At 38.4% G+C, this 21,562-nt stretch overlaps 2 protein-coding genes across 2 annotated transcripts; both read right to left on the bottom strand.

Annotated features, from left to right (window-relative positions):
* Window positions 1-288: 288 nt before the first annotated feature.
* Window positions 289-12,375, bottom strand: LOC103706925 (nuclear transport factor 2-like). The gene is made up of 9 exons (XM_008791201.5): window positions 11,944-12,375; window positions 11,613-11,747; window positions 4,126-4,432; window positions 2,694-2,956; window positions 2,377-2,569; window positions 2,125-2,246; window positions 1,970-2,035; window positions 1,366-1,441; window positions 289-808 (listed from the first exon to the last, which is right to left on the bottom strand). The coding sequence occupies exons 1-9, from the start codon at window positions 11,980-11,982 to the stop codon at window positions 585-587; spliced, it is 1,425 nt and encodes a 474-aa protein (XP_008789423.3). The 5' UTR covers window positions 11,983-12,375; the 3' UTR covers window positions 289-584.
* A 5,709-nt stretch (window positions 12,376-18,084) lies between these two features.
* Window positions 18,085-18,944, bottom strand: LOC113462712 (transcription factor DIVARICATA-like). Its single transcript, XM_089925991.1, has 2 exons — window positions 18,462-18,944; window positions 18,085-18,262 (listed from the first exon to the last, which is right to left on the bottom strand). The coding sequence occupies exons 1-2, from the start codon at window positions 18,848-18,850 to the stop codon at window positions 18,085-18,087; spliced, it is 567 nt and encodes a 188-aa protein (XP_089782117.1). The 5' UTR covers window positions 18,851-18,944.
* Window positions 18,945-21,562: the final 2,618 nt, after the last annotated feature.

Genomic DNA, 21,562 nt, shown 5'->3' with positions numbered 1-21,562 from the left:
AAAATTCGACAAGGGCTGAATGATGTTCATTTTGAGCCTCAACACTTGCAACAGCAGAGCAGATCCCCCTAAATCCATCCCTCAAGTCCCCCAACAAATAGCCTCGAGATTCACGAGTTACCAATCAAGGAGACGGATTGTTACAAAAACATGATATAGACGACATGCAAAGGAAGATGAGCTCCTAACTAATCAAGAAATAATACTTGTGTCGTTGCAAAAACAGATTGATCTCCCCAACTTTCCACTCAGACACAACATCATGCATCCAGAAGGCAACACTTAAACTAAACTAACCAAATGCATCTCCTGTATAGCGTTCAGAAAACCTGAAAACAATTTAAAGTGATTTTCAAAGTCAAAACTTAAACCATATATTACCAACTTTACTGCTGCCCTTCTACCCTTCCAAAATAAATTAGGAAAAACAGGAACAAGTCACAGGCGCCTCAATCTCTTGCGGCCAAGTAAATGTGATTCAAAAAATGAGGATCACATTTTGTGAGCTAAGGACCAACCACAAGCATGCTGGAAAAAGAGGCCATGCTTCAACACCTTAAAAATACCTAGCAAACTCATGATATCTAAGCTGCAGCTTCTGATGAATGGTGTTGCCCATTCCTTGTAACTTGACTTCCCAATATGCCCCTTCCTTGGCGTGGACCTCGCTGATGGAATCCATTTCCCCTTGGCCTACCACTGTAGTCCCTGTCATTGTTGTCTGCTCCACCGTTCCTCCCAAAACTCCTGCCACCGAACCGTCCCCTTGGAGGATCTGACTGGTATCCACCCCTACCCCTACCCCTTCCTGCCCAAAAAAGATAGAGCAGCAAAAGAATCATCAAACCCATTAACTGAAATACAGAAATTTAAAAGCATCCGCTGCCTATATATATATATATATAAATTTATGCAGCACACAATACTTCTTGCAAGACACAGCAAATATAGAATATTTATCCCTAATCACCAATACATAAAATAGAATCCCTAATATTTGCAGTTCATTCTATGAAGATTTTGATTATTGCACTAACTTGCTGTATTTCAACATCTTGGTGGGCACAGCTTCACAAAATATACTTCATGATGAGAAAACAAATTTCACTGATACGAAATCTTAAGAAATTTCGTGGTATTGTCATCATGTTGAATTCAAGAAAAAACTGAAAAATTCAAAAAAGATGAAAGCGAACGCATCCATCATGTAAAATTATATTTTGGCGAAAAAAGATATCAAACTTGATGTCTCAGAGCTTAAATAATTGTCATTATAACACACTATGAGCTGGCACTAATAATGATAGCCTTTTTGGTTTTTTTACGCAATGAGAGCGAAATGGATCAGATAAAGTAGTTACTTACTTCCACGGAACATGCCACTGTTAGGTCTCCGCTCCTCAACATATATTTGCCGCCCATTTAACTGTATTGGAGATGCCTGGATGAAGAGTGAAGTCAAAAGACAATGAACATGGACCTTTAGCCGGAAGACACATCCAAAAGAGATGATGGTGTACAATGGTCTCATGACAATAGGCCCAAGCAACAAAAAAAAAAAAAAATAGTTGAATCATTGACATCTATGCTTCATATTTAATGAAAATGATGCCTATTATTTCTAACAAACAATATAGATTTTGAAAAAACATAAAAGAGAAAAAGAAAAATCAAGAACATTCATTCAGTAAGAGGTCCAAGCATACATATCAGACTCCTAACACCCAACAACCAAATGTGCAGTATCCCCAAATTATAGGAATCTTCACCAAGGCAATGATGTTAACTACAGAATATTCCCAGTAACCCTTCGATTGATTTGAATGCTCTGAAAATAACTATTTTTAGGTGATTCATGGCATGGTGCAAAATATCTGCAAGGCTTTCTGTTGGAAATCAATCCCAGGAATATTTTGAACTAGGTAAAAAGTATGAGGCTCCAATCCCATTACAGATAGATGTGACCAACCTTAAGGGCATTCTGAACAGCCACAGCATCCTCAAATTCAACAAAGGCATAATAACCACCAGAATCCTGCAAACTCACATAAATGCAGTCAACTGGATGTTAGATTCCTTTCAAGGTAAGGCAGAAGTAGAGTAAATAAAGCAATCATCATGGACCTTGCGGCTCCTGACAGTAACACCATCAGGCTTGAGTCTACCAAAGTTTCTGAATTCATTCTCAAGATCAGATGCAGATACAAAAGAGGGCAGGTTTCCAACATAAACAGATTTCTCTTCACCTGTGATGATGGACGTACAATAACATATCAAAATTTAATACCCATATATGTGTGTGTGTGTGTGTATGTGTGTGTCTGTGTTAAGCAATGACTATAGATACAAGTATTAAGGCCTTGAGGGAAACAGGACCTTCATCTTCTGGTGTAATAACTTCATCCACTATCTCTGAATTGGACTTCTCAGGTGCTGCTGACAAGGAATGATAGGACTGCTGGGGAGTTGATTGTGGTGCTTGATGCCTGTCAGGAGCCACCATAGTAGTGTTGCTTAAAGAAGTCCGCTGAGATGCAGGGTTGCTAGGTTGGCCTTTTACAATTCGCAGCTGCCACCATCACATCACTATAAATGCTAAATATAAATGCTAAATGGTAAAGAGATGAAAGCAGAACCAATCCCGAGAAACAATATAGAAATAACAGCAGTATGATGCAAGGAACGGAAAGTACAATAGAAGCATAGGTTTGCTTTCGTGGTTCTCCCACATGGTCCTCTGCAGGGGCAGGAGAAGGGTCCTGCGCAATGTTGATCGCATTTGGAAATGAAATAATGGGCTCCTTTGCAGGGGTATCATCTATTCGGTCATCATGCTCGCAGACTTGGTGCTGTTGCTCAATGACGCTGTAGTTATCGACTGTATCACTTTCTCCTGCCTGAACAGAAGCTACATATTCTGTGCTTTGAATTTCTCCACCCAACATGTAGTCAGAAACTGCCAAAGCCATCATTTTATAGTGTCAAAGAGATGGAATTGCAAATGACATGGTAAGGCCAAAAATTTGACAATGAGTAGTAACATGAAACAGCAGAAAACAATCTTATGAATTAACATAGGAGCAGATTCTGAATTTCTCACCAATATTGATATTAAAGACTCAATTTTCATGACTTGTGTGAATGTTGACTGCCATGGATTTAAGTGACAGTGGACAAGGCATGGAAATGGAATGGGCTGCACAATACATACCATGCCAGTTCCTTGTCCGCATATGGCAATGCCTCAACACTGGCTGTAAAAAGTACATAGCATGCTCCCATTCCAGCGCATGCAAAATGGTAGCACGGCATGGAGATACCATGCCAATGACAGGTCCAACAAGAGACACTTAAATCCTCATTTATTGCATGTCAAAACTATTTCACTATTTCACTATAGGTTCTTATGCTCAATGCAAATTTATAAAAAATCTTGCAATAGAATAATGCCATCAGCCTAGAAAATTACCAGTTGATCAGAAATGCCCCAACTGAAAAACAGCCAGGTAGCTGCAGAAACCTTACATAGGCTGAAGTTTATATGGAAAAGAAAATCATATACAATTGATGAAAAATATATTTACAGTATTAATCTGTGAAAACTTTGATGATGTTCATTGCAAATTGACTCAGACAGTGCTAAGTACTAATAAAAAAAGCATAAATTAAGCACTTACTCCTGTTTAATCTGTTACAAACCAATTTGGGGGCATTCTGAGTACAAAACATATGAACCATTATAGTGAATGAATAAATAAATAAATAATACCTATTGATATATGAAATAAGTGGTAAAGCAAATATTTAACACATAAGTACAAAAAAGTAAGCACTGAAATTCAATTCAAAGAAGGATTGAGAAGTATGACCCTCAAGCTTCAACCTGTTAAAGAGGAAAACCCTGCATAAATAGACTAAAGAAAAAGGATAGAACAAACTAACTACACTAAAGTGAACAGTCATATCATTTTATTGGTAGGTCAAAATTAGGTTGCTAGTGAATTGTTGAATTTTCAGTTCAATATTACAGGTTACACGAATAATGCACCCGCCGTCACATAGCAAACTAAAATAAGATAGAACCAAAAGTCAATAATGAAAACATGTTCTACCATGGAACTGTACCTGCCTCAGGAACTGAACTGGGCATATTTAAATTGTTCTCGTGATTGTTATGGGCTAATATGGTTGCTGGGTGCTGATGCAATTGTTCCTCATCAAGGTAGTGAAAGATGTCATCCAGAACAAAATATCCTTTTTCTTGTGGAGCAAGGAAAAATGTCTGAACAAATTTCCTTCTAGCATTATAGTCCCTAGTTTGTACAAAACCAGAAACCATCACGAGAACACCTCCATTCCAAGAATTAAGAGAATGAGCTGTCTTGATCTCAATCCCAGTAAAATTCAGTGACATGATCAAAGAATGGATTTGCTGCAAAAGATATATGAGCAATCAAATACAGTTACTGCTAGGTGAGGTTCTAACGTACACACCTACATGCATATAAGACGCACCACATATATATATATACACATTTTTATGACCATATGCATGTACATACATGTGTCTATGTGAATACAGCATTGATCAAAGCAAACTCACACCACCCTAGACTTAAGGCTAAAATTGGGATGAAATGACCTATATATGCATGGAGGGGAAAAAATCAGATTTTGCTGACAGATGGATAGTTACATACAAGCCTGCAAGATGTTACAGATGATGCTAACATAATAAGTGCTAAAAAAAACTGTTTTTACATATTTACATAGACAGATTACATTAAAAAAAAGAAGAAGAAAAAACAGTAAAAGCAACAGTGACACTATCACGTAACTATTAGTGCAAGAACATAAAAATCTAGAGAACTGAGCTAATGCCCTAAGAATGTTATTAACTAGAATAAGCACATAATAAAGTATGCACATAAGAGGTTTTTTCGGAAAACATGAAGCACCAAAATTAACAGTGGAGCTAGAAAGACATCTCCTAGTAGCATTCATAGGCATATGCAGCTCGAAGCATATGACCAATTTATGTGACATTGCGTTTCCATATTTTTATGATAAAAGGTTCAAACAATACGTTCGGCTCTTATGAAACTCAATTCACTTCTTCTCCTAAAAGAGTCTATCTCAAGATTGTCGGACTTTCAGCACCTGGGCACCTCATAAGACTAAAATATATGCAGAGATTAACCTAATCACCTGAGATGGTTAACCTATATACAAATCTCTTGCTCTCATAAATTATTGAGGAACAAAGCAATGCATGAATGAAATCCTTGATTACAAATCATGAATGGTGTGCGCGAGTGTATTGATTTAGCCATGTTATCTACCTCTTACATGTTCCACCAAATGTAAGCATATATTTTGCATAAGGCCAATCATATTTCTGCAACCGAGTAGCCTATTTCAAGTTCTATGTTAATATGTGATAAACCAAGAACATAGAGTAGGAAGAATCCGGGTAACACCCATAATCAGAGTCTGATATTTCTAGCTTCACACTTTTCACAACGTTTAAATAATGGCTGTTGCATCAGGAAGTTTTGGCCAACAAAATTAAGTTAGATAGTTATCTTGGTCATCAGGATGACCTATATAGTAAGCATTGTCAAAAGACTGGTGCTGTTTTCTACCTGTAATTTTTTTTTAAGTTGTTATTCTGCAATATCTGAACCAGAAATAACTATCCCATAGACCAAAGATCAGTTTAGGATACATTCTAATGCCAAAATCATAAAGTCAATGTACCTTAACAAACAAGTTAGCAGGTTATCTGGAAATTTCAAATCAGCAACACAGTGACCACAATTTATAAAATCCGCAACTTATAGACATCATCTTCTATTATGCTGAACTAGTTGACCACTCAGTCTCCCCAGATGTTCAATTTAACTACTTCAACCCAGAGACAACAGACAATTCCCTGTCTTTTTCAGAAGAGGGAAAGAAGATGAATTCTTGATATATTTCAATCAAGTCCACAAGCTCATTGGGCTGCCCCATAACTTGAGAATTAAGTTCTTGCTTTTGTCGATGGCATCTCTTCACATCTCAGCTATTGTGTTCCCAATGCTTTGTCATCTCTCTTCTTGAAGCTGGAGATAGAGCTTCACAATCAAAAATATCTTAACAAAGATATCTTGACCAGACCCGCCGTGACACCTCTTTAATGTTAAAAGAATTAGCATTATCAAATTTTGGTGATTGAGGGTAGGCCTTGGCGCAAAAGTAAGGTTGCTCCACTGTGCCATGCGTCACGGAGTTGGAACGCGGAAGCAACCTCTCAGCACACAGCGGTAGTACATTTGACCCTTCTCAGACTGTGAAATAGCAGGAACCTTGTGCACATGGATGCCTTTTTTTTTTTCTGATTATGGTGATTGTTCAACAAACTTGTGAAACACTTATAATTCTAGCATAATCAACCTCAACCTTCTTATACCTGCTACACTTATGCTATGTGTTTGCACATTCTTGGTCCAGAAAAGTCTGAACTATACAATTGCAACCCTTAATATTGAGTTATATGACATGGGCCTTATTGTCTTCTACAGGACAGAACCATCTACATATCCATCACTGTTTCAGAGGATACCAAAAGCTCTCAACAAATATTGAACCTAAAAGACCACACTTCAAAGTCGCTGAGCATTTAGTTGTGTTTTTTTTACCACAAAAGACAATTACGCATAGACTAGTTTCAAGTTTTCTTATGCAACTAACAACACGAGGATTTTTTATGAAACTCTAACAAAAACCATGCATCTTTGTTTGTCTAACAAGAAAGTAGAGTATCACAAAGATATATTACTAGACACCTCCTTTACATCAACAACAACTTAAACTTTTCATGTTGCATTAGAGTTTTGATGTTAAAACTTGACGCCCAAAATCATTTCTACACAGACAACCTCGGTGAGGCAACAAGGTTTGATCATTATCCTGATACAATTATTAAAACTATATCAAACTAAGTTTGCTACTTTTTCATTTAACTTATATTAGAGCATACATAATTTACATGAGCACATCTTGCATACCACAATTGCAAAATTTACTGCATTTTGGTTTGCATTTGATGTGATTCCAAGGACAAGACAATTGAACTCTAACTAAAACCTGATTTGATTTCATATCTGTTGTACACACAAGTAAAGAAGTAAACATTAATAACAAAACAGAAAGTATTTAAAGAGCTTACACCCTAGACATCATAGGAAAGTTTACGAGGTTGATGTGTCTGGCTCAAGTATAGTCACATTCAATGCAATAAAAATACTACAGATTTTTCCCATTCCATCTTTCCATTTATATTAATCCACATAGCCCACCTAAGGAAACACCCAAGCAACTTCGAAATCCTAAAATATTAAATTTAGAAATTCCCTAACTTAAGCCTATGACAACATTTGACATGCTGAGGCCATGCGCTCATAATGGATTCTTGATGACCATAAACTCTGGTATTAAATAACAACATTCATTTACCAAATTAGAAAGCATTAAATTAGTTTTTAATTGAAAAAGTATTCCTAAAATACAAAATCTGGCATATAGTTGTTGTCATACAAATAGCCGAGTTGAGCCGAGTCAAGTACTCGGCTGCTTGGGCATGGCATAGTATACAAAAGAGTTACTTAAGCTTGGGTCGAACTCAGGCCAAACTTAAGGTCAGCTATTCAAGCTTGGCTTATATAAACCGAGCTTCTTACAAAGGTGAGCTAAGCTTCCCTTTAGTACTTTCCAAACCTCTAATTTTCAAGCGTAGCTTATTTATGAGCTTTAAAATCTGTTTGAGCCTAACTCATTTATTAACTAAGCCAAGTGTAAACAAGCCTATTATGAAGTTGATCCCAAGATATTCGCAAATAGCTCAAATCATGTGTGTCCATGTCTTGTTCCACTTTGGTGGGAGTTTCCAGAAAAATTAGAACAGGGAAGCCAATGTCCTTCTTTCAAGAAACTAACTCCAAAACCTGAAATGCTAAAGGACAAAATCTTGCAGGAACTAGGCTCCCGACGGATGAGAGTTCAAGATGGACATCGCAAGAGGGGGGCAGAGAGGGACGGAAGGAGATAATTCTTAACTAAAGGTTCTCCTTGACAATCTTAATAGAACCACCTCCATTTTTAGTGTATCATAACATTTTATTTGTGTTCTTCTAGGAAAAGAGTAACTCTAGCAAAAGAGAGGTTTATTTATAAATATCCATAAATTGAATTCGTAGCCACTTACCAATTTGACCCCAACTTGAGTAACTAATAGGCACCCACTCTTAAACTTCCCTCGGTAGGACAGTAAATAAGGATCGGCTCGATAGCTACTACTTTGAGCCTGAGCACAAGTGGCTTGTAGAGAATAAAAGGAAGCTCGGTTCGGCTTGACAAAAGTTCATGCAAAACTTATATGAGAGCTTTGAACAATTTGTGTGACGCTTGGCTCGAACTCGAACTAGGCTCCACCATTTTGTATATTGAGCAAAGACCGGGTAGCAAAATATTTAGCTCAGTTCATTTGCACCCCTATTCCTAGAGGGCATTATCTTGGTTATCTAGTCAACTCGCTCAAGCGGGGCCGCCTATGCCCCCGCCATAGCATTTTGTATCATTTTTAAGCAGCAAGGATAAGAATGACAGACAAATTAGTAGTAGAAGTTGCAAGTTGATATTTCCCAATGACTTACTCCATGTTATGTTCCAATTATTGGAATATAAATGCATCTTATTGTTTTCCTTTTATTCCTTAGTTTTAAAGAAATTATGATCTTTGTTCTTAGGTCACCTTGACCTCTATACCTAGGCGCTAGGTGGTACCTTGGTCGCATGTTGTCACCTGCAACCTTCTAAAAAATTTACTTTGACTCAAACAATTTAGTTTGCCCCCAATTTAATCCAAGTTGCTTAGAAAACTCAATTTATGGATCTATAATTAACTTATTGGTACATTAATACTCCCTCCATAAGTGAATAGGATAGAAAAGGTTGCAGGGGCTCAATTTGGTCCATATATTATGTGAGGCTATAGAATATAAAACTCTCAAAACATGTATATCTAGTCTTATATATCTCTATCTATTTCTTTAAAATTGGAGTACGTTAGGTTGCCCAGAAGAAGGATACCTGAACTAGAGTTTCCCCTGAAGTGGGCACATCGGCGTGTTGGCTACCTAAAGTGACCGCCAAAGTGTAGTTTGCCGTGTTTGAGATCCCCCTCTCGTTCCATTGTAAGTTAAAGCCACTTTGGTGACTTCAGAGGGGAAGGACCGAAGCCACCCGAACTAGGCCACTTCAACTTCTACCACTTTCACCAACCAAATACACCCTTAGTAGAGTGATGATGTAATCTTAATTAACAATGGCCTTCAAGTAAGTTTCTTGTTCGATAGACAAGAATGTTGGATATCATAATGACCACATTTGGAAAATTTTCCAAGCCGTGTAAAGAACTTTCAAGATTATCCTTCATAATTAACTACATGTTAAAGAAACAAATCATCTACTTCATGTTCCACCTTGGCCCATCTTCCATTTGCTTCCATACAATTATGAATGAACATTTGTTACCTTAAGTATTTACAACTGGTAAAAATTTCCCTTCTAGACGCCCAGAGTTGGTCTCAGAAAGGCTCAAATTAAAATGGTTTAATTTCATTAAAAAATATAATCAAGAACAGTACCATAACTTGTTCGATCATTTTTTCCACCCCATGCCATGGACAAGCTTTTATTAAGTTGTAGACCTCCATTAATCAAGGAGAAAAACTACAGAGCCACGCCTACTTTTGCCGCTCCTACTTCCTGCACCTTCTGATGGATATCCACGTGAAAACTGCAAGAGATTGAGATGAAACCAGCTACTCCAACTCCTAGGCAATAAAACAACATTATTCTAGATATACTCAAAGCCCACTTCACAACCAATGCCCCTCGCTCATCTCTTCTCCCCCATGTTTCTCTCTCTTAAACCACTAGATGGCTGCATTGAGTTCTCATTCTCTCCCACCTCTCTATTTTTCCAATCCTATTCCAATCTCATAAAGCTTCCCTTGCTAAAGACCAATCACACCAATTCTTTTCATCTACATGAAATGCCTCTTCTTCCTCCCACAAAACAATAAAATTGAGTCTCTAGATTAGAAAGGTTTGAGGGAGTGGTCAGAATTGGGTGTTATAAGTCTCAAAGAGTTAGGAGGAAAAAAGGGGAAGAATTAGAGGAAGAACAAAGGAACAAGTAGTGATAAATAGTGAACTGAGGGTTGGATATAAATAGTGACAGAGGGAAGGGATAGATATTAGAAGTGGCCCATTTAACCCCATGGAGAGACAAAAGATGACACTAGAGAGGATAAGCGAAGGGTTGGACATAAATAGTGATTTTAGAGAGATAAGCAGGGAGTAGGAAGAAATGGGTGATGATTGTAAGCAAGTATTTTTGAAATATAAATTCACTACATTTAAGTCACTCGAATGGGTGCTTTTTGATGCATGATAACTATAGGAAAGCTCGACGTGGCATCCTATCTTTCCTCTTAATCAAGACACCATGCTTTGAGATCATACAAATGTGACATGATGATTCCAACATAAACAAATCAGTTATGACAAGACAATAAAAATAAAGAATAGGAAAAGAAGAAGAAGAAGAAAGAAACACAAGAAAATCTTTTCTTTCCTTTGATTTAATCCAAGTAGGTCCTCATAATAGTGAAACACATGCATGCATACAAAAACAGAAATATGGGAAATTGACATCATGAAGGGCACTTAGTTGATACCATACAACTACTTAAAAATAGTTGAACAAAAGATAACAGATCACCAACTCAAAACTTAAGAGTTAAGACTATTTCAACTTGATAAGGAAATCTTATAATTTTTTTTTTTGTTGATGAACAGGAAATCTTATGATTGACTCTAACAACTGGCCCGAATACATCAATTATTCAACTAAAAAAATTCATAAATTTCAGCTAACACTTCTTTGGAACAATCAAACAAACACTTTACAACTCTTATCCAATGTCTGCATGTTGACCCAAGATACTCGGCATGTGACATACACTACCTGAGTACAATTATGGACCCCCCTAAACATATGCTGTCTAATCACCTTCCAGACCAAAGCAAAAAAAAATACAATACTAAGAGCTATGCGGCCTATATTTTAATCACAACATAAAAATTAAAGGCACTGCTAAAATTTAGGCTTCCTTCGCATATCACAAACAAGAGCAAGGTGAATTGCCGCCTTTTCTTTCAGAGAGAGAGAGATATAGAGAGAGAATGTTAATTCCACAGAGCAATAAACACAGTTACAATACAGAAACCAAGAACTGAAAGACAAAATATTAGCCTTAGTAGTGATAATCCCCGCTCAACCACATGCATATGCCATTTTTTCATAGGATCTGCAATGGTACAAGTAAGAAAACTGAAAAAAAACACAACTTCAAAACATTACCACTCAAACATTCAACCAACCATAGATTTTCTTTTGGGTGGGGGAGCATTACTTTCCTACAATTCCAAATTGACATCTAAGTCCAAGAAAACCTTAAGAACAACCATCAATAACCAATATAGACATTAATTGAAACTACCATCATCGTCGTTGCAGTCTCAGTTCTGTCACCATCGACCCGCATAACAGTGCTCGCATCGTTGTAGAACTGATAGACCAGATTCGGCTGCTGCTGCAGAATATGATAGTACTGCCCCACGAAAAAGGTCCCAACCTGCAATCAAGAAAACAAAAATCAAAGATACAATAAAGAAAAGCATAGTTAGTTCTTCTGTGACACCAAAGAGATCCAAACCTGAAATCAAGAAAATGGAAATAAAACAAAAAACCAAGGAAAAAATCGCGAGAAGCATAGGTAATTAGACCGAATCCCTCATTCCGCCCTTTGTTTCTGTTCTCGATTAGATTACCTGTACGGCACTGACTTGACCCGGAAACGCGTCCGCCATTGCTGCTCTCAACGAGCATACAGCGAGATGGATTCAACAAACCCTAACCCTAGAAAGCTCCCCACGAAACCCTAGCTCCGCAGAGACCGAGGAACGCGAGAGACAGAGAGGGGCGAGGGTGAAACCTCGCGATCAAGAACCAAGATCCGTCGAGGGATTCGCCGCTCGAGAGGGACTCGGTCTTGGATTTCCGAGGCGGCGAGCGAAGGACGGAAAGAGATCGAGAGAGAGAATATATCCAACACGAGAGAAAACCACAGCGACCTTCCAAAAGATCCCTCCCCCGTCCTTCCCTTTCTGCTCTCTTCCCCTGCTTTAAAACGCACCCTCCCCACTTTATCCCCTCTATTTCTCTCTCTAGTCTCTCCACTACAGCTCGGCCTGGTTTAGACTGAGAGCCCCGGTGGGGCGCTGGGAAGACATCTCCACCGTCGGATGGATGCCCTTGTCGCGATTCGCGACGCGTCACCCAGTTTGGAAGGCTGGCGTGGCTGGAGTGTCGGCTTTTTGTCGGGACGCTGAGATACGCGGAAAACAAAAACGAGAAAAAATCTGGACCGTCCGTGGGTACGAGCTGGTCCGTGGATACAACTGGGAATTTGGTGCGGGAGCAGGATCTCGGTGGACTTGCCTTTCCTGGTGGGTCGGGCCGCTGCTACCAGCGACCGGCCATTCTTCTCTCTCCCTCGGCATTGTAGCAGACAAGAGATTTCGCAGGAGGCTTAGAGTGAGAGGTTGCAGTTTCTACAGATGATATGATAGTGGTTGGCCAGTTTGCGGACATACCAGAAGGCCATTAGAGTGACTTGCACTGCGCATCAAATCTGGCTTGCAAAGAACACTCGTACGTTTGAAGAGCACAGGGAGTCACCGAGATTTATCGCGGAGTCCACTTGAGTGCAGGCGACGGAGATCAGGCCCACTCCCTGATTCGGGACATAGGAATGATGATAAGGAATGGAGTGGCCTCCTAGACCAAGCATATATTCAAAAAAGCCAATGGGGCGGCCGACTGGGTGGTTGCTTATGCGGCCCATCACTCAAGGTACACCCTGTAGTCAGAAGAGGAGAAGCTGCCATAGGCACTCCGCGAGCTTGTGTTTTTTGATTTTATTGGATGTATTCGTACACGCATTGTATGAAATATCCAAAAAAAAAAAAAAAAAACCACCGAGCTGAAAAGTTGGGGGCAAGTGTCACCTGCATCTTTGACCCCACATAAAGCACTTGTTCTTCAAGCCGGCATTCATCATCTATTCTAATGTATCACACTAACTTTAAGTATTTTGTTACCGGTTCATTTTTTCCTGCCCTGTAATACGAGAAATTATATTCTACATGACATACATCATATGATCATGCATGCCACGACTAATCATAACCATTATTTTTTTAACTTCTATTTTTCAATCAGTACAAAATGGAAGGTTATAATTGCCGGCATGCATGGCCACAGAATGCACACTGCAGCATATGATATAATTTTTCTGATCGTACTCTCGATTTCTTTTCACAGCGTAATCTCGAACATAGTGGTGATCATGTGCATTGCACACGCCATAGTTTAGTAGTTTAAAAATCTTTATGATACTATTCAGCACTGTAACACTGTTCATTAGGTTTTTTTTTTTTTTTTTTTTTTTTGCTCTCTACCAACGTAGAGAAATCCTGTAGGGCTCGTTTGGTTCGCTGGAAAAGAAGGGGGGAAGTGTGGTCAACGGAAAAGTAATGAGATGCCTATTGTTTGGTTGGAGTTTTTAAAGGAGAGAGATGAAAAAGTTGTATTCCCATGGAAATATGATTCCCACATTTCATGGGAAAGTCTTTCCCATGAGAAACATAGGAAAGTTACTTTCCTATGAGGCGGGAATCACTCCATTTTTACTTTTTCCCAAAAAGGCCCTTCAATATTAAAAAGGCATTAAAGAGGCATTAAAGACCTAATTTTTATTAAGGGCATAATATGAATTATACATAACTTTCATAGAAAAGTGGATGGCCAACCAAACATAAGCACTTTGTAAATTTGTCACTTTTCCTTGGTCAACCAAACATGCTAAAAGTACTTTCCTAGGCATCCTCTTCTTATAAATTTGTTTTCCAGAAATCATATTTCTAAGAGGAAAAATGCTTCCCACGAACCAAACGAGCCCTACTTATGCCAACTGGGGGATGACTTCCGCAGATTGAAAAATTCTTAAGAGATAATGCTGAGTTTTAGTTATTATATAATCATGTCGTCCTGAATATGGTTGTACTCTATTGTATTCATAATTGATGAAATAATCAAATTATTTTTAACATATATTAATTGTCATCTTGGATATTTCCTTCCAAATTCAAACTTAAAGATAGGGAAATTGATATTCTTCTTGAGTAAATTACTGAGCAGTAAAAGAAGGCATTGTATCCGGTTATTTTGAAGGGAAATCATGCCTTGGTTTTTAATTATTTAAGGGTAGGATATGAGCAAATTTTCATATTTAAAACAGGATTTTATCCATCTTGACCCTTTTAGATCAAACAGTCTTAACTCATAATGTCTGGGAAATACATTTTGTGTGATGGTATACCGAAGAATATGACCCACAGCAAACTTGTTGCATAACAATTGCTTTAGATTTCCATCTATTTTTTTCTCATAAGCAGATCAGGTTTGGATAATGATAATTAAGATCCTTTAGAAATTTGCGTATTGGAACAAAGTTGGATACATGCGTGCAATTTCCATGTCCTGAAGGGGGTTATTTGTAAAATAGCTATGTTTGGATTGAACTAATGTCAGCAAAATATGCAGAAATTAGCTCAAAGGGACATTACTTATGCAAGAGACTTATATGCAATATTTATATTGGTAAAGACGTTTTATGTTAAAAGTCTGAGTTAGTATATGCAAATATTTAAGTTCAATCCATTAGTGGAGAAATTTGAGGCGAAGAAAGATTAGGAGTGCGGCAGCAGACTGGAGGGCGCAGAGGCAATGGACGGGGTAGCGGCCATCGGCCACGGCGGGGGATAGGAAGGCGTAATGGGGGAAGAAAAAGAAGGTGAGTTTCGGTTTGGAAAGAAGAAACCGGATACTTATGAGAGAGGGGTATTTTCATCTCATAAAAAATAGTTAAAAATGTGCTGAACGGGTTGTTATGAAACTAGTCAACAGAGATTTATTGTTATACTCGAGTCAAAAAGAGGGTGGGGAATTAATTTCTCCATTATTTTATTATTTTTATATACAAATTTATTTGATTATAATCTAAATATTTTATTTACTTTTGTTTTGTAGATGGCGCTTAAGCATCGGATGAATTGCTCTGGACTTAAGTTTTTCTTTTTCATGTATATTTCTATGCACAGTTTCTAGTGAATTGTGATAACTACATTTGGTTTGTCACTTTTACGGAGTATTTGCACTTTTGCTTTATAAGAATGCAATTTGCATTTTTAATTTCATATTGTGGGATGCTATTGATGTTTTCAAAAGGTATCATTAAGATAATTATTATTTGATATGGATAGTTTTAGTTAGACTTTCAATTTTATAATTCTTGTTCCACGACGTGTCATTACATAATATTTTAATGAATATAGCATATATTCCAATAGATTCTATATAGGTTGAATAAAATGAAGGTGCTAGATTGTTAAAAATAATTATCACTAGCATATCAAAACACTGCAAAAAAGTATTTGGAAAATTAAACTATAAAGGTATCACCAATATTTAAAAACATCAGTAAATTTAACTTCCGAGATAACTATTACAAGCTAGATGTCTTTACTTGTACTTTTCAGCGCCACTAATTAATATTCAAAAGCATTTTGAAGCGCCGCTATTTATTATATTTTCTTTTACCTTTCTTTGTGTGGGATATTTTAGTACCGCTAAGCAAATTGGTGGCATTTCAAAATTACTAGTAAATATTAAAAAAAATGTTGCAAAACAAGATTGTTAGCAGCAACTATATAAACTTCATTGCTTAATAACATTTCACCAACACTTTTGGATGCCTCTAGTTAACCTTCATCGACATTTTGAAGTGTTACTATTTGTTATATTCTCTTTTATCTTTTCTTTGTGTGGCATTATTTTTGCCGCTAAAGAAATTTTTGGCATTTCTAAAATGCTAAAAAATATTTAAAAAATACTGCTAAAATATATTTTTGGTGGCACATATGAAAGCATCTCTAATTAATTAGAGACACGACTATTGGCGACATTAAGTCGACATTTGATAAAACTGCCACTAAAAGTATTAGTGGCATTTTTTTCTTACTTTCAGCGGCACTTTCCTGTGCTGGCAAAGACATATTCTCTTGTAGTGTTAATTAGGATATAAATTAGGGCAAGGTCTTAGATTCTTCTCACTATTTCTCATATTTTTATTGAACTTTGATAAAAGGAAGAAAAAAAAGTTCTTCTCCGGCAGCAAATCCTCAATTTGTCAGAATCTTGAGCATGGAAACCACACTTCTTGCAGCTCCATTCTCCTGGATGCGTTAATTTTCAGTTAACAGATCATGATGATAATCTGACATAATTGAGAAGTAAAGAGAATGTCAGATGGTTTAATCTGAAGCACAGGAAAAGAAAATCATGAACCAAGCTCCATTTTTGGTGTCAAGAAATTTTCACTATTTAATCCCATTGCGTTACACCAACATGTCAAAGCTTTGGATGTCATGACTAGGAAAGGGTTCTCATGGTCACATATCTATTCCATACACAATCTGGCCAAGACCATTTCAATCTGATAAATATTGTTCTACATTATCAAATTAAGGTCATACCATTACAACAAAGTTTAAAGACTACTGACCAGAAAAAACCATAAAAGCAATAGTGTCGAATAAGTTCTGGTGTTCACTTGTCTAAAAGCTAATCCAGCTGCAATCTAGTAGACCTGAGACATGGTAAACTTGCAATCTTTCCGCCTTTGGTCTTTTTTTAGGAGAATGCTTGTATAAGGCTAGATGTACTGAGGGGCTGCATAGCATATATAGATGGTAGCTCTACGAACAGAAAAATGATCATGAAGGGCATCTATTAGTATATATATATTTTAGAGAGAAAGGAGGCAAAAAGAATAATGGAACCAGGTGAAGTGAGAAAAAAAATTAAAGCTCTATTGGTCATATATAATAGAATATCACCTAGTTTCCGAATTTGAAGCACTAGTTCGAAAGGTAAAAGGTACAGATATCTAGGGAGGATGTTGAATCGCAGGTAGCAGTAAGCTTGAGCTGCATGGTTTACTCGACTGATTTAGATATGAAGGGATAGATAGGCTCATGACTTGAAGTATATGTCGTATAGTGGATATATAGAAGTTCAAAAGTTCTCTATTACATTAACTAGACTATTAATTATCCCAACATGGGAAAATAACAGAGCCCTATTCTCGACGTCCAGAAAGAAAACCTTGCTGAGTACAAGTCCGTCAATGGTTACTCCAAACATGACATCCACTTCTGAATCCATGTAGAGTAATATTAGTCCCTAAAACATATCACATGCCTAAAGATATCATGTCATATAGGAGATAGAAAGTTGTCATGTATTAAATGATTTCTTGGATCACCGAGTGCAACATGACGATCCATCCGTTTTCTCCTAATGATTGGTGACGTATTACTTGATTGATGATCCATTCATGGCCAACCTTCGACATACGTGGATATATAAGACTTGCATGCGCTGCTTGTGGAAGCTCCATGCAAGTGCTGATCCTATGGTTGATGGCAGAACACTCAAGCCCCAATTTGTAATGCATGCATGAACTCCAAAACAACTCCAGTTTTATGAGTGTCGAACGTGTCCCGTTCGGAAGAAGAACGAAGGAAAGCATTTCTTAAACAATTAAGAGCATATATATTTGGCACGGAGAAGTACATACACGTATGCTAAACGAACAAATATCACAAGCATCTTTTGCATTGAGAATCAGAAGAACTCGAGTCTAACTTCAACATCTTATAACTAAGCTAAGCTTTGTCCATATAATTCGAGGTCCAAGTTCGGAAGCTCAACTAATCTGCCGAAGAAACAAGAAAACAGCTGCTAATTATATGAAAAATTATCTGAGATGCGTCATAGAAGAAAATCTAAGGCTGGGTAATATCATGGATGCTCTTTCTCTGGTGCTCCTGGTTTTGTTGTTGGCGGTGGAAGAACTTCTGCGCATGACTGGCCACTTGTGCTGGCGTCCTCGTTACCACGAAATTTCGAGATATGGCCTTCCAATCCCCTCTCCTGTGAGTTGCAAGTCCTTGCAAAAATAACCTGCATGCATGCAACAACAATGTAAAATTAAATCATGTTTTCGAGGAAATCCCTGCCGAAATTTGTATCTTCCCGATCGAGTACTTGCTGTATGTATTTGCACGATGCTCTCCAATCTGCTGCATGCCTTGATTGGATTGCAAAATCTTTGATAAAATAATAATAATAATAATAATAATAATAATAATAAAATATATACCGGTGTTCCTCCTCGGTCCATGGTTTACCCTTCTTCCTCTCCTGACCCTGTTGTCGCGACCCGGAACCGGAAGCGATGTTCGGGCCATCCGATGGGTGTTGCTTCGGTGTCATGCAACGGCCATCGCCAGAATTGCCACCTTCTTCCTCGTCTCTATAATCCGGTATCTCAACTTTTCCGGATTCAATTAGGTACAAGTCATCGATCAATACCTGGTAATGATGTAAAACTTGACCTAGACTCTTCCCCGGAAGCTTGGCGGTGATCAGAGGCCATCGATTTGGCGTTCCTTCTGGGTATTCAACGAGAGCAAGCTCGAAAATTTTGTTCTCGTACCAACTCCACTCGGTTGGCGACTGCAGGGAACCAATCCCGCTTGAAGAAGCCATGATGTCTCTCTTTCAGATCAAGCAAGGGGAGTTCAAAGCAACAACCCCGTGGAACGCATAGTTTTAAGGAAACCCTAATATGGAACGTATGTCCCAGGAGAAGATTAATTAACGTAGGAGCTAGGAGATTAATTATGACCGTATTACTAAAAATGGACACTTATTATTTCCGAATTAGAGATGATAAAGGATCCAATACAAAATCATGTCATAATAGGAAAATCCGTTGCGCAAACCAATAAGGTATTGAAAAACATGTACTAACTATACATGGAACAAGTTTGAATTAAATTCCCGTGTGATTGATTGCCTTCCTAAATTAGATTCTTTCCACTTTCATTCGATCCCGATACCGTGTGATTAATCTCGAACCAAACTCAACCTCCACGTCATGACACACCTAAACGCGCCTCATCGTCCATAACAGTCAGCATAAATATCTGTTATTATATCGTTCCTTTTATTAACCTCTTAAGCGGATCGAAGATGGGTCCCAAGAATACCGAGCTACATTGTCTCAAGGAAACTATGGGTCTTAATTGGCGTCAACCAGATCGAGTGAAAGGTCCTTCTTTCAGGCTGAAAGTAAGAGCCATTAATCATGACCGACTCAATTGGACTTCCGATTTAGTCTATTTGAGTTGGACTTGACCTAGTTGGGTTTAGTCCAACATTTGGATGGGCTACGGGTTAAGCTCGGGTGAAATTGGAAGGATTTCATGTCGTGGATGCGAGCTTGAGTGTGGATCACAAAGGATTAGCTGATAGCAAAAGATCCCGGTTATGAGTTCTTGCACAGGATGAAGGCTAATCAGGTCGTGTTTACGGGCAAACCATATTGGGATTTGGATGGGCTTGGGCTAATCAATGGAGGTACTGACGGTATTGGAGGTTTCGACAATGATCAAGTGGAATTGTTTGAAGCCCAACATCTTGTTCCGATGTGTGCATATGATATTGCCCCCTTTATAATAGCTCACGCCCTTAAAATAGAAGAACATGATCTGAAACTAGTACACCCACTGGAATCTAGTCTTCTATTTTTATGTTTCACCAACATATTTCAGTATTCTTTTTGAGAAGTCTACATATTGCAGCATTCTTATGAATCATAATTTGCTTGCTAAGAAGTGATGTCGATCAAGATGCGAGAATAATTATAAGGGCAGCGTTTAGAATTATATGGGCAGCATTAATTAGCAGCAGCAATATATTTGCAAGTTTATGGTATTTTACATGCAAACCATATGCCCCAAGATGCATCCCGAGGTTGGTTGAGAACTTTGTCTTGCTGCACTTTAAGGTGTAGAAATGGAGGGATCAAGAATGAAAAAGCTTCAATGGAGGAAACCATAGGTCTGGTGCCAAGGAATTGAACTTCCACTAAAAATTCAGAAAAGGTTCATGAAATTTTAATAAATTGGATTTTGGAAAATTATCACCAGGTTCCATTTCAAATAATATTATTATTACAAGTACACTTTAAAGCAATTAGTGAAGATGTTGAAATTTACAAGATGATAAAATTATTAGCAATTAAATGATTTATTATTTTAACAACTTCACTAAATGATTTATTTTTATAGAATGATTATCCAAACTATTTTTTTGGTCGATCTGTTGTCTGTTACTGAATATGAATGCAATTAGACCTCTATTTTGGGAGATATATGTTGAGATGGCGGGATGGATAATAAGCCTCTGATGAAGCCTGACAGACAATATAGGAGAACTGGAGATGCTGTTGGAGCTTATTTTCTGAGGTTGACTTTTGCAATAAAGTTAGTCACATAATAAAGGTGGCTCGGCGACGTGGCCAGTGGAGCGCAGCCGAGACCCTTTCTCATCCGGATCCTCTCGCGGGCAGCGACGGTGGGAAAGAAGCACGGGTGGAGGGCGAGGGCAAGGAAGACGGCAGCGGACAGAGAATCAGACTTGGCCTGGAGGTCGAATGTCTGGTAGCCGGCGGTCGAGTGGGCGGAGGCTGCGGAGAGGAGGGCAAAGACGAGGGAAGCGAGGAGGAAGAGGAGGTATGGAGTGAGGGGGAGCGAGAGGAGGAGGATGGCGGCGGCGAGGAGGTGAAAAATTAGGAGTGCGACGGCGGACTGGAGGGCGCCGAGGCAGTGGACGGGGGAGCGGCTGTCGGCCACGACGGGGGATAGGAAGGCGTAATGGGGGAAGAAAAAGGTGAGTTTCGGTTTGGAAAGAAGAAACCGGGTATTTTTGAGGGAGGGGTATTTTTGTCTCATGAAAAATAGTTAAAAATGTGCTGGACGGGTTGTTATGAAACTAGCCAACATGGACTTATTGTTATACTGGGGTCAAAGAGAGGGTGGGGAATTAATTTTCCATTTTTTATATACACACCATCGTCTCTCCGCCGATGCGCCCACAACTCCCCATTCCTCCGCAGTATCATGGCCGCTTCTTCCATCTCCTTTCTGCATCTCTTCTTCTCCCACCAGCCTTACATGACACTGCCAAAATTGAATGAGCACAAGAGTTCTAAGGCTTCATCTCCGTAAGTACTCTCTCTAGGGATGGCAATCGGGTCAGGTCAGGTCATAAACGGGTCGGGTCACATGCAGGTTGGGTTAGAAAATCATAAACCTGAACCCGACCTATTTATTAAATAGGTCAGAAATTACAACCTGAATCTGTCATATTTAATACACAGGTAATCCGACCCGTTTAACATGTTTAATAAATAGG

This window comes from Phoenix dactylifera, chromosome 10, assembly GCF_051530095.1.
Source record: "Phoenix dactylifera cultivar Ajwa chromosome 10, Ajwa_hap1_PhDact_Kaust_v1.1, whole genome shotgun sequence".
Taxonomy (NCBI): Eukaryota; Viridiplantae; Streptophyta; class Magnoliopsida; order Arecales; family Arecaceae; genus Phoenix; species Phoenix dactylifera.
This window is presented reverse-complemented; position numbering and strand designations above follow the sequence as displayed.